The sequence below is a fragment of the Leptidea sinapis genome, chromosome 22 (genome assembly GCF_905404315.1).
Source record: "Leptidea sinapis chromosome 22, ilLepSina1.1, whole genome shotgun sequence".
Taxonomy (NCBI): Eukaryota; Metazoa; Arthropoda; class Insecta; order Lepidoptera; family Pieridae; genus Leptidea; species Leptidea sinapis.
Window position 1 is genome coordinate 1,108,126 of NC_066286.1, and position 14,160 is coordinate 1,122,285.

The 14,160-nt window shown below is 34.4% G+C and overlaps 1 protein-coding gene across 2 annotated transcripts in view; it reads left to right on the forward strand.

Moving 5' to 3' along the window:
• The window catches only part of LOC126970981 (neuropilin and tolloid-like protein 1), a 287,957-nt gene extending 275,818 nt beyond the window's left edge, over positions 1 to 12,139 (forward strand). Inside the window, exons 15-16 of one of the 2 annotated variants that reach the window (XR_007730751.1) lie at positions 1,625 to 3,561; positions 3,846 to 12,139. Coding sequence is in view for 1 of the 2 variants with exons in the window: in XM_050817145.1 (XP_050673102.1) it covers positions 1,625 to 1,710 (86 nt within the window). In the remaining variant the exon portion in view is untranslated. Of the gene's footprint in view, positions 1 to 1,624 lie in introns of both variants that reach the window. The other variant, XM_050817145.1, reaches the window with a different exon arrangement.
• Positions 12,140 to 14,160: the final 2,021 nt, after the last annotated feature.

The window sequence follows — 14,160 nt, forward strand, 5'->3', positions numbered from 1 at the left end:
GGTACCCATAATCTAGCCGGCTTCCTGTGCAAAGGAGCCTCCCACTGGAGTGTGAGTTTTTTGTTTTTATTTATTAGAGAAAGCACAATAACAGCAAATCTGTTTTTTACAACACTAAGGGACGAGACGAGCAGGACGTGCAGCTGATGGTAATTGATACGCCCTGCCCATTACAATGCAGTGCCACTCATCCTGAGATAATCTGGAGAAAACCCAAAAATCCTGATCCTTTGCATATCCGTCACACCGGATGCCGGCTAGATTGTGGGTACCACAACGGCGCCTGTTTCTGCCATGAATCAGTTATGTATAAGCATTATTGTGTGTCTGTCTGTGTGTCAGTGCATCTTAATGGACAGGGCGTATCAATTATCATCAGCTGAACGTCCTGCTCGTCTCGTCCCTTATTAACATTTAAAACTCCTTAGTAAATTACCTATAATCTGAACATTAAAATTCTAGCCGGTCTTTCCATCATCAAACCTATTAACAGGCACCGAATAAGCCGATAATCCTTTTCATAGCTCGACAATCGCTCCATGCAGTTCCCTACGGCGTGTGTTGATGAGATTTTAACAAGTTCAAATTTGAGAAGCTGCACTAAACTATCAATCATATTATAGTCATTAAACTGTAGTTACTTAATGATGCTGGTTTTGAACTAACAAACTTAAAGTAAGGTGTAGTGCTTTTTTATTAGATTCAGTCTGAATAAGTTATTTGCTGTGTTTTATCGTTCTTATCCTGAAAAGGAAATAACTAAATCCTTATCATCTTCATCATCATCAGCCGGAAGACGTCCACTGCTGGACAAACGCCTCCCCCTTAGATTTCCACGACGATCGGTCCTGCGCTGCCCTCATCCAACCGATACCGGCGATCTTGACCAGATCGTAGGTCCATCTTGTGGGGGGCCTACCAACACTGCGTCTTCCGGTACGTGGTCGCCATTCGAGGACTTTACTGCCCGAACGGCCATCTATCCGTCGAACTATGTGCCCCGCCTACTGCCACTTCAGTTTCGCAATCATTTGGACTATGTCAGTTACTTTGGTTCTGCTATGGATCTCCTCATTTCTGATTCGATCTCGCAGGAAACTCCGAGAAAAATTAAAAATAAAAACCCTGATAGGATCACTTTATTAACCGTCCCTCTGTCCATCAAGACCCTTTATATCAAGATCGAGTTGAAATTAAAACGTCAAGTCTACAGTCTCTTGAAGCTGTGAAAAAATAAAACTTCTAAGTTATATGTAATGGTTTTAAAGTGATAAAATAGAATATTTAATTACACAAATAAAATTTTAAAACAAAATTTATGAACGATGCGGGACTTCAGAACATAACAAATTGATAATATTTGCAAGAGAGACATCTCAAGTCATATTCTTAATATGCAAGCTGAGAGTTGAATAAAGCATACAAGATTTATCAACGATATTTTGGGTTTTTCTGAGCGACACTGCATTGTAATGGGCAATGCGTTTGAAATACCATCACTTGAACGTCCTGCTCGTTTCATCCCGTATTGCCATAAAAAAAAACATAAGAGAGATTAAAAGACTTATAACTACAGTAGGTACAAACCGATTATCTGATAAGCACAACATTTTAATTGTTACAGTAAAGAAGATTCCAAGTCGACCAATGAGTACAGAGACCACGCGCTCAGCGCCTGACGTCATCATCGTCTCCAAACCGATTCGCTGAGAATGACCTTCGGGGCCCTGCGGGGCCTCGACACCAACCTACTTCCCCCGGGAGCCCCGAACGTGCCCCGAGGGCTCACACCAACCTTACCTCGACTACACACACGCCGACATCTGTGATGGCTACTACAGCCAATACTTTGACGAAGGACCAAAGTTTTACGAATACTGCCTCAAGAGTGACTTGAAAGCGAAGACTTTGCCCAGAAACTTCTCTTCCGTTGATAAACGCAAAAGTGTTTGTTTTTACGGCGTGGACAATAAGCCGTGTCAAAAAACTTTTGTTGTGAAGGCAGATATTGAACCGCATAGATAGCAAATTAAGTAACATTTTGTATTTATTAAGAGAATTTATAAATATAGTTATATACCTAGTACTAATAATATATGTATATTTATACATTCAACCTCGTTACGTCTCGGTTAGATGAAAAATAGGGATAAAAAAAGTCGTAGGCTACTTTTTACTCGTTGCGGGAGAAGTCAACGTTCAAAGAATATCTAAAAACCCATTACCACTAATACTGTTACCTAAAAATATATTAAACTTAGACAATTTATATATATCGACTGTGACATCTGTGAAAACCATGGAAAAAAATGAGAAAGACAGTTAACCTCCATTTTACACGCACGCACACAATCACAAAGTGACATATAAATCGCGAGTGTAAGACGTAGCTTGTCACGCACACTGAAGTAATAAACCTGGCCTGTTTTACACCGTTTATGTATCAGAAAGTCGCTCTATCTAGAGCTAATCTAAGATATAAATATATATATATATAAGGCTTATGTTTAACATCTAGTAAAAGGTGACGTCATAATTATATTTAATGTTGCTGAAATTAAAAAAAATATCGCATCTAGCAAAATCCACGAGAATTTAAACACATTTTAATTTAAAACATCATATTAAAAGTAACTGACTTTATAAGCATCACTACTTAATATAAAACAGAGTCCTAAGCTGCGTCTGTCTATCTGTCTGTTCGCGATAAACCCAAAAACTACTACACAAATTTTTAAGCTATGGATGGATGGGTGGCGTGGTTCTCGAGGAAGGTTTTAAGTATAATATAATTTGTTAATTAGTTATAATTTACATATTATTAGCACAAATTAACAATATTTGTTGGAGGTTTCAGAAAAAATAAGCCGTCTGGGAGCTTTTAACGAAAATGCTGTCCTTTTGAGATATAATAAAATAATGTATTGTGGCTAACTGTTTCAGAATCTTTAATAGAGCATTCATATTATGTGTGTAGATAAAGTATTGTATGCAACTGCTGATGATTAGGTATTGAAACACTCATGTGATACTATTACCTATTTAAGCCCACATTCGTGTTTTAATACCCCATATTACACAACAGCATGCATAAACAATTATAAAAAAAGCAAATTTTACCAAAGCGGTAATGTAAAAGCTGTTTACAAGAATACGATATTAATCCTCATCATTTTAAATTACTTAGATGTTTTACTCTTTTACAATTTTCATTGCTTGATGCGATAGGACCCTCCCCCCACACCGTCGAAGGCTATGATCATTCAGAAACACGTGTTCGTTTCATTTTAACTAATTATGAATACACATTTCCGATGACTTTAGACTACATCATTCCCCAATACTTACATATTTTTTTCTATTGACAGAACAGCGTCCGTAGGGACAACTAGTTATTTGATACTTCTTATTATTATTTTTACCTGATTGTTATGCTCACTCATGAAGTTCTACTAAGAAAAGGCTTGTATAAACTCGCGTATTTATTAACTCACTCGCAATATTTTTTTTGCGCCCAGACAAAGGGAAAGGTCTACCCTCTGGGATAACGACGGGAGGGAGGTGGTGAATGCTCATGCATACCAATGCAGCCTAAGTCTGCGTTGGTTAAAAAGGACTCACGTAAGACCTAAGTGCCTAAACCCACTACACACTACCTGAGGTTTACTTTGCTTTGGGCAAGTGTCCTCTAAGCCTTCCTTTAAGGCCACCTTGGCACCTTCTCTTGGGGAGAAAGAGGCGCAAGCGGCACTCCTAATAGGGTATCTGCTGGATAAAATCTGTATATTTTTTTTTGCGCCCAAACAAGGGAAAGGGCTACCCTCCGGAATAACGACGGGAGGGAGGTGGTGAATGATCATGCATACCAACGCAGCCTAAGTCTGCGTTGGTTGTGAGGGACTCACGGGATAACCTAGGTCCCACTTGGACCCACTAAACACCACCTGCGGTTTGCTTTGGGGCTTGGGCAGGTGCCCTCTAAGCCTTCATCGAAGGCGACCTTCTCTTGGGGAGAGAGAGGCGCAAGCGGCACTCCCTATGGAGTATCCGCTGAGAATGGAGTATCCGCTGAGAGTATATAAATATTATATCATGTATTATTTATAGAAATAACTGTCAATTATCAATACTGCGTTTTTAAGTTTGCTGTGCTGCCACCTATTAAAAATAACAAAAACTAACTCTACACGGTGTAAACAATAACTTACTAACGGAACATCAATTTGCTCGCTAAGATTTGGTGCAGTTATGAATGTTCTAGCTAGAAATGCTTGTATATTAAAATTATCTTTATATGTGCACGTTTTTTTATTTTTGTGTTTTGATACGAGATATTCTGTAGATGATCCTTTTTAATTTTCATTATTGTTATTTTCCTTTGTAAAATTTTGATTTTGGCGGTGATCTTGAATCTGTAGGCTATGTGTGTTTTTACAACATTGAGTCTCTCTAATAAGACAGATAAAAAAACTATTTAACTTAGATTAAAGACTAGTCTCCGCTGCGCTCCAACTAGATACCGCAAGCGTAGTCGCAAAGTACGGCAACTATTACTACGTCCAAGGTGGGCGTACTTGACCCAGTCTCGAACAATGTGTGACGTTGACGTGCCACATGTTCTGTTAAACTTTGCTAATAATTGAAACTAAAATTCCGGGTTGCGTAGTAAAACTTTGTAAAAATAATACTACAAGAAATAAGAAAGACACTGACACACATATCATAAGTAAGTATTTTGTATTTTATTAATTTCAATCTATAATAACACGAAGCGCTTGTTACAAAATTTTAAAGATTCCATTGAGTTTCAAAATGCCACGCACACAAGCATCTAATAGTTCCCGTAATATTTATATATTAGGTAGTGCGGTATCTAGTTGGAGCGCAGTGGACATCAATTCTTAATCTAAGCTATTTAACTATATAAGTAGGAATGTTACTCTTTATAAATCAAAAACGGATTGACCAATAATGAAAATGAGCACATAATACAATTTTTTTTTATGAAAATATGGGACAAGACGAGCAGGACGTTCAGCTGATGGTAATTGATACACCCTGCCCATTACAATGCAATGCCGCTCAGGATTCTTGAAAAACCCCAAAAATTCTGAATGGCACTACAATTGCGCTCGTCATGTTGAGACATAAGATGTTAAGTCTTATTTGCCCAGTAATTTCACTAGCTACGGCGCCCTTCAGACCGAAACACAGTAATGCTTACACATTACTGCTTCACGGCAGAAATAGGCACCGTTGTGGTACCCATAATCTAGCCGGCATCCTGTGCAAAGGAGCCTCCCACTGGTAAATATATATAACGATTGAACATATAAATGTTCATATGATAGGCTGTATTATCTTATTGGTAGTTTTTTTATTGTAAATTTATAATAACCAATTTTAGTTGAGCTAAAATCGAAAGACTAAATATTTTGTATAAAGTTCAGCTTTGGCTGGACAGGTATCATATCTGCAATGCAGAGCCTAATCTGGATTATAACATAAGATATTTTTGACTTATACCTGATGTCATTGAAATCCATGCAAATTTGCAGTCATACCATTATAAGCTCTGATATATTGAAGTGTTGTGCAGCAGCTTTTAATCTATAAAGAAAATAGGGCAGGTGTTTAGCCCTTGTTCACACGAGAGTTTAAAAAACGCGGCGTTAAATCGGCTTTTAAAATGGGCTGACACGTCTGTTCATAAGAACAATTGATTTTATTTCGAAGCCCGCTGTAATAAACTGTGAAATAAACTCATTGGCTTGTATTAAAAAAAGCAAACAAAAAAACAAAAGTTATTGTGGGTGAGTCCCCTGAATGATTATTAAAATATTAATAAAATAGGACTAGAATTTGTGAACTATTTTCGAATGTCTAAGTATGATGGGTTTATCAGGTCGGGGGTTTGTCTTTTTATATGGGTAGATTTTGTAGTAGATTTTAATGTTCAATGAATGAATGCCTGAACGAGATCCCTTAATTGTGCTACCATAATTATTTATTTATTTATCAAAGATACAATGTAACATTACAGATTAAATCTAAAGCGTTACAAAGATATTATACTAAAGGAAAAACAAACAATGAAAATTATAAACTAGTTTTGTTATTTTATAGAGCTTACAGGCATCAAACTCTCAAATCTTTTCTTACATTCTTTGTCCAAAATTTCCATCGAGCTGGCAAATAGATCACAATGTGGTGCTACCTCAAGTACAGAGTTTAGAATACAGATGGCTCGTATTACAGGCGTGATGGTGATGCAATATGTATGGTAACAATGTACAAATTGTTACATTTTTAATAGTGCATTTAAAATTTACCACCAAGCGGTTAAAAAAAAACGAAACGTTTTAAAAGCGCCTATGTGTGAAGAGCCATTTGAGTGATATGTATTTTGATTTAAAGAGTTTACTATTATAAAAAGTTGAACGGTTGACTTTCACCTCGGAGCCTCCGGTTTGATCCTCGTCCGCCACGTACTAATACCATGTAATAATATTGACACACTTTTTACACAATTTATCTTGCCCCAAGTTAAGCATATATAGCCTGTGTTATGGGTTACAAGTCAATGATATATTTAATACAATATACTTACTTAAACATACATAAATTCATATATACATACATAAATACATTTATACATCCATGACTCGAAAACAAACATCCATATTCATCATATAAATGCTTGCACCTACTGGGATTCGAACCCTCTAGCTTAGTAGGTAGGATCGCTAACCACTCGGCTATACAGGTCGTCAAAATGTGTTTTCGGTTTTCGAATCCATAATGTGTACATTTATTCAACACTTTAAAAGGTCAGCAACGCTCTTGTCATTCCTTTGGTCTTACAAGAGAGTAAATTGGTGATCATTTACAACCAGGTGGCTCGTAGGCTCATTTGTCCTCCTCTTCCATGAAAAAATTCACTGACTCTGAAAAAGCTCTCCTACAAATGAGGCTTCTCATACACGTTGGTGTTGAAATTTGTTTCCAGTGAAATATATACGGCATTGAATAAGCGTTACCAGATGAACAATATTAAAACAACTCATAAAATGTAATAATTAAACACACGCTTAGTTTTAATATCTATCCATACAAAGCATCACTTCTCAGAATTATTAGAGTTCCCGGGTTCGAATCCCGGTAGGTGCAAGCATTTATATGATGCATATGGATGTTTGTTTCCGAGTCATGGATGTTTAAATGTATTTATGTATGTTTGAGTAAGTATATTGTATTAAATATATCATTGTCTTGTAACCCATAACACAGGCTATATATGCTTAACTTGGGGCAAGCAATTTGTGTAAAAAGTGTGTCAATATATAATTATATATATTATTATATGAGAGATTTAACAACTAGCGTTGTAAGTTTTACATTATTAAAAGTAAAAAGTTACTCTGAGGTAATTTTTTTTAGCGAAAAAAATTACGCACTATTAAAAGTATAAATTCAAAAAAAAATTTATATTTCACGACATCAGCGCCACCTACAGCTCAAATAAGACTACATACCGTGCAGTTATCTTACTTATGAATTACTTATGAAAATGAATATTATATGAATGATGGAGGCCAATGCGTGATACTCGTGAACGGGCGCTACTTGCGATGGATGATCCTGTTACCAGAAACTCTGCTTCATGTTTTTAACATTAAATTTATTATATTTTCTGTAATCGCTGTACTCAATAATTGTAGTTTTTACGTAATAATATACATTTACTGTTTTTTGGGTATGTCATTGAGTATTTTTGTTGCATCCCTTTACATATATTATAATTCAAATGATTTGTAAAACGATGAAGCTGTAGATGTTGATTTAAAAGAGTGGAAATGAGTTTCCTGCCACTTCTTCTCATTAAGGCTCAACTTTTTCCGAAGTGGTGGAAAATGTAAAAAGAAAATAAAACTTTTGACATTCATAACTGTGACAACTTTAAATCATAAATCCTTTATTTTGCCAGAAATCATGTAACATGGGTGTAAATACTTTTAAGGTATATCAATGTAGTTAGCCATTTCTGTCATGCAAAATTTTTATTAAGTATAAATTCATTTTTCATTTTCTTACTAAATTCTAGTTATTATTATAATTTATTTAACATTAATAAACTCTATATATATAATATTATTCTTGACAAAAAAAATTTTTGAAGTAGGCGTTACTTTACGGAAATCCATAATAATTATCCAAATGATTTGAGTTTTCTTTAGTGTTAATTCCGCCAATATTTGTCTTTAAACAATTCCACACGTGTTTACCCTCTACACGAGGCATCCTCAGGACATGTTGACTTGCCAAAATCTGGCACGAGACCTTGCCGATATTGTTATTCATAAATATTGGCGGAATCAATACTAAAGAAAACTCAAATCATTTGGATTATTATTTTTGACCTAAATCAATAAAGTAATTTTGATTTGATTACTAAAAGCGTTTCTAATTTCCTTTATGTTACAATTGTAATTATAAATTGGTTCAATGGAAGTTAATTATAAACTTTACACATAACATGAATGTCGTAGTTAGCACTTAATATACAACTGTATCCGAACAAAAGCGATATTACAATCAAGTAACACACAAACATAAACATGTGCTTTTACCCTTATGTGGTTGAAAGCCCTTAAATACGCACAAAAGGCTTTGGCTTATGTTACATTATGCGTTAGTATTAACTGTTATAATTAAGCTGTGGAATAATTCAAATTCAAATTATTTTATTCAAAGTAGGATGTGACATCACTTATTGAAAGTCAAAAACTACCACCCATTCCAAAAATAATGCCTCAGACCTGAGAAGAATGGGCGCAACAAACTCAGCAGGCTTTGTTTTCATCAAAATATATGTTTACAAAGTAATATTGTACAATTAAACTTATTATTTAATAGCCTGAGGGCGGTCACTCCATTCCCAATCTGTGGTATCATTAAGAAAGTCATTTATGTTATATTAACCTTTACCACACAAACGTTTTTTAACAATTGTTTTGAACATCGTGATACTTTTGTTTTGAACTTTTTCTGGCATCTTGTTGTAAAAGCATATACATCGCCCCACAAAAGACTTACTAATTCGACTTAGCCGAGTAGTAGGCATAACAAGTTTATGTTTGTTCCTCGTGTTAACATTATGATTGTCACAGTTTGTAACAAATTTCTCAATGTACGTATGAACATAAAGGACATTATCAAGAATATATTGAGAAACAAGAGTCAAAATGTTTATTTCATTAATTTTCTTCTTAATGATTCTATATTTCGATATAGATTCGAATAATGTTTTGGTGTCTGTCTTCCAAAAAAATATAACTCTTTAAGGGCAGAGTTAATAGGCACGTGCTGACTGTGCATGCAACAATCTCATTCACATTTTTCGTCGATGTAAATTGGCAAAAAGCGCAGTCAGTTTCACATTAAAAAATAAGACATAAATGTCGTTTACCGGATACAGATTAGCCTTAGATTAAGGAGTGGTCTCCGCTGCCTTCCAACTAGATACCGCAGGCGTTGTCGCAAAGTCCCGAACCTATAACACGCCCATGTGGGCGTACTCGAGCCAGTCTCGATCAATGTGTGACTTTGACGTGCCACGTCATGTTCTGATTGTAAACTTTGCTAATAAATGAAACTAAAGTGCCGGGTTGCGTAGTTAAACTTTGTAAAAATAATACTACAAGAAATAAGAAAGACATTGGGATCACATTTTATAAGTATTTTTTATTTCATGCCATTGTGTGTCAAGATGCTATTAAAAAGAAAAAAGATTTTGTTCTTAGATAGTGCGGTATCCAGTTGGAGCGCAGCGGAGACCAATCATTAATCTAAGAAATTAATTAATTGCCTTGAAAATTATTGAAAATATATTTTGCATTCGTGAATTGCCTAAGTAGTATGGTATAAAAAATTATTAGATAAAATTAAATTTATTAAGTAGGTTTGAATCATTTAGTTATTATGCTAGTGTGTTCATATATTGTAATAATTATTTTATTTTGTACCATTTAGAAAAACAACTTTAAGCATACTGAACACTATATTTTGTGAATTTTAAATGATACTCAGTTGTGACGCTCGGCTATGTAACGCTCGTTCGAGTAAAATCGAATGCAATCAGTCAAAGCTAAACCAGAGATTCCTCTGTATTTTTTTTACTCTTTATTTATCTGTATACACGTGACGCTACAGTGGCAACCTGAAATATACACACGGGTATAACTAATTAAACGTAACCATAAAAAAATTAAATTTATTTTAACAGGTATTTGAAATATTCAAACAATCAAATTAGGTACATATTTAAAAAAAGAAACAAAATTTAGACCATCCTTACACGGGCCCTACTCATCTACGAGTTAAATGCACAATACAGTAATAGAACAAACAGTACATTAACTTTATAACTTCAACGCGTCCACACATAGACATGAATTACCCGGCCTCTAAGCAATCTTGGGAAGACAAAGCTATTGAGTGCCACGCCGTACGCCGCCGAGACTGGTCGCTCTCCGAGTTACATTGATGATATATTATTATTATTAAGACACTAAACAGTAAGAAATAAAATAAAAACTACGTTTCGAAAAACCGATTTCAAAAACTGAATGTGCCACATATTGATAGCATTGAAGTCGGTGCCAAGACAAAGGTAAAGTAGGTACCTACACTCGCCACGCGAGACTTTGAGCGGGATAGCTTCGTCTAGAACAAAACAACCCAAGCGGACAGACACGCGTGGCCAGACAACCTCGATAATTATAGTAAGTAAGTTGTTTATAATAATATTAAGTTCATTTTGCTTAGGGCTTGGCACCGTCTTAAAATCTATTAATAGGTAGCACATATAAATAATAGTATGTTATTAATATTAAAGGTAAAGGTTTGCATAAGAGGTGTATTTTTTATTTTTCAGTTTTTGAAGTCGGTTTTTTTTGTATGTACCAACCCTAGCTAGCGCTCCGCCCAGACGTTGGTATAAATTTCATGGAGTCCGCTAAGTTACACTACTTTTCCATTACTTGCTTTAATAATAATAATAATTTATTTCTCTTAATAACATAAGCTTACAGCAACTAGACGCCGGATTCACCTTTTAAATAATACCTATGGCAATGGCGTTATTTTTAACACAAGTTGTATTGACCTGCTAGTGATATAAAAATAAAGTTATGAAATTATAAAAAAAATTACAATTTAATTATTTGGAAAGTTATTTTTCAACACCTTAGCAGCGACAGATTTACAAATATGTGTCAATGCCTACGTTATCGCATGGCTACTAGATTACCTACAAGTTTTTCCAAGATGTAGGTATTGTGGAAAATTGATTTAATTATATTTTTTTAATTAAGTTTAAGTTGTTCTACCCGTGCGTTAATTCAATGTTGACAATAGTTAGTTAGTTAGGTGTGAATTTACTTACGTGGGAATAGGGAAAGTACATTGTTGTATAAACATTTGAGTTACATCAATAGACAGTCGTTTGTATATAAACGTTTATTTTCATTCGCTGTTTTGAAGTCTGCCTGGACATAACGTCACTAAAATGGCGACCATTTTTTTTTTTTTTTTAATTAATTAGTTTTATTTATTTACAGCATTGGTAAGACCATCAGCTCATACCAAAATAAAAAAAGAATATTATGATATTTATTTATGGGCAAAAAAAATATTCTCGAGATGTCTAATAAATAGCGAACGCTTTCAGATACCATAATATTAAGAACATATATCTTACATAAATCCTCAGGTGCCAGTAGTTGTTTACGATTTGTTGTTTATTTATTACGTGACCAGTTACGTTATGTTGTGCATTATCTGACCAATGAGTATTCAGTACTCCACGCTCGCTGATTGGTGGACTGCATTGTTTGCATCTCAGACGCGGAGAATATACTAGAATGTTCTGCTTTACCATTGCGCTAAAATAAATTACGTCTACCCTCAGATATGAATTGTTATACTTCGAATATTCTAATGAATGAATAAATAAATTATTGTTGTTTGGTTAAGTCGAGGTGAATAAATTTAAGTGTAGTAAGCTTTGAAAATTTTTGTGAAAATAAAACTGCTATAGTTGATTTTTGTGTTTTTAATAAATTGGAGATTTTTATATTATGTGTGTTTCATTTGGGTAACTGCTTCAGTTTCATATCTATATATTATGGTTTATTACAATCTTATCTTTCAAGGAGTATTATAACTGTTTTCATTTCGCTCAACTTAGAGCAATATAGTGGGTCACCTAATTGGTTGATCACGCAGTATTTATCTAAACGAGTTAAATCATCTTATATTTTATATTGGTCGCGACAGAAGACTCTTTATGCTATCATAAGAATAAAGAAAGTCAAAAACATTCGTTGATTAACAAAGATATTAAGAAGCAGTGGACCCAGAAGTGACCCTTGCGGACCTAACAATCCTTACCTACCTAGATGCATACATTCACAGTTCTGTTCTTACAATGTAAGAATTCTCAAGATAAAGTAATGAATTAAGTGAAGCAGTAATGTGTAAGCATTACTGTGTTTAGGTCTGAAGGGCGCCGTAGCTAGTAAAGTTACGGGGCAAAGGAGACTGAACATCTAATGTCTCAAGGAGACGAGCGCAATTGTAGTTCCGCTCAGAATTTTTGGGTTTTTCAAGAATCCTGAGCGACACTGCATTGTAATGGGCGGGGCGTATCAATTACCATCAGCTGATCGTCCTGCTCGTCTGTCCCTTCTTGTCATAAAAAAAATCAGGATCATTCAACCGGTCGTGGCTGGTTCATATCTCTATGCGAAAACGGGACACCGCTATCTGTCGATCGCGATGTTCCGTCGGACTTACACGGTCGACACGGTTACACTGGTAACTACGGATGAAAGCGTGACAGCTAGTTATATAGAAATTAAAAATATTTTTTTAGACTATATATTTTTTTACTACTTACAGTAGAACGGTTGTCGAATCAGTTTTCTATATTATGATTTGTTTTTAATATGTCTCTGAATAGGTTACTGATTAAAATCCTTAAAGCAAGCAGATACTTATAAAAGTAGGGCAGAGAAATGCAATAAACTGTTTCTTTATATAGAATTATTTAATTAAATATATTATGACCTTCGATTATGTGAATGTATAATAGATACAAAATGGGTAGTTTATAATTATTAGCCACAGAAAATCCTCTTACAATAATATGGTAATGCAATGCTAATTGGGGGAAAATTTGAATAGATTTAGTTAGTAAATTTGGAAAGTTGGCCTTTGAAGTGACGGGGGGAAGTTAAAAGTTATGTAGAAACACGTATTTAAGGGAGGGCTATGAGTTTAAGCTTTCATATTTAGTAAACTGTTGAATTTATGGGCTCTTCGTCTATCTTGAGCTTCAGCAAATATTTCCTAATTTAGTTATTAGCATGTATACTCCCAATAAATATCCAAAACATTAAACATAAATGACATGGAATTATTTTATTAATTGTATGAATTGTGGTAACATAGTTTTTATTTATTTATTTATTCGATCCACCAGTGATAATTACATTAATTCAAGCAACAATAAAATATTTAATCTAAAGTTAATTCTAAATGCATTATCTTTTAAGGCAGATACAGCATGCTATTATTATGAAGCTTACAAATATTTATATCAAATGAAGTACTTATACATAATCTCAGAATACATATTTTAAAAAAAACGTATTATCTTATTACCGAAAAAAAAATCACAATGTAATAGTTCTAGGTAGTTCGCTAAATTGAAAACAGTTAAATATATTTTGTTAATATTTCAAATTTTTTAATGTATCACTTAATAAAATTTTACTTCTGAATGTTTTGAGTGAGTCCCCGAAAGGATCCAAATGTTTGCAACTATCGTTTAGTATTTTAGACATCCTGGAAATTGGTGAGTTATTGCCGAGAAAACTTTTTAGTGAATATTAAAATAAACTATTTTAAAACAATATAATATGCTCTAAAAAGTATCAAAATAATTGCGAATTCTTCTACAACTTAGTAATCAATGTAATGAAGTTACATTATTGTTATTTTTGGAATCGTTGTCCTCCCGCCGCGGCTCCACTCTCGCCTCTCGCCTAGTCATGTCGCGCGTGCGACACAAGCACATCTCACCTATAACTATGA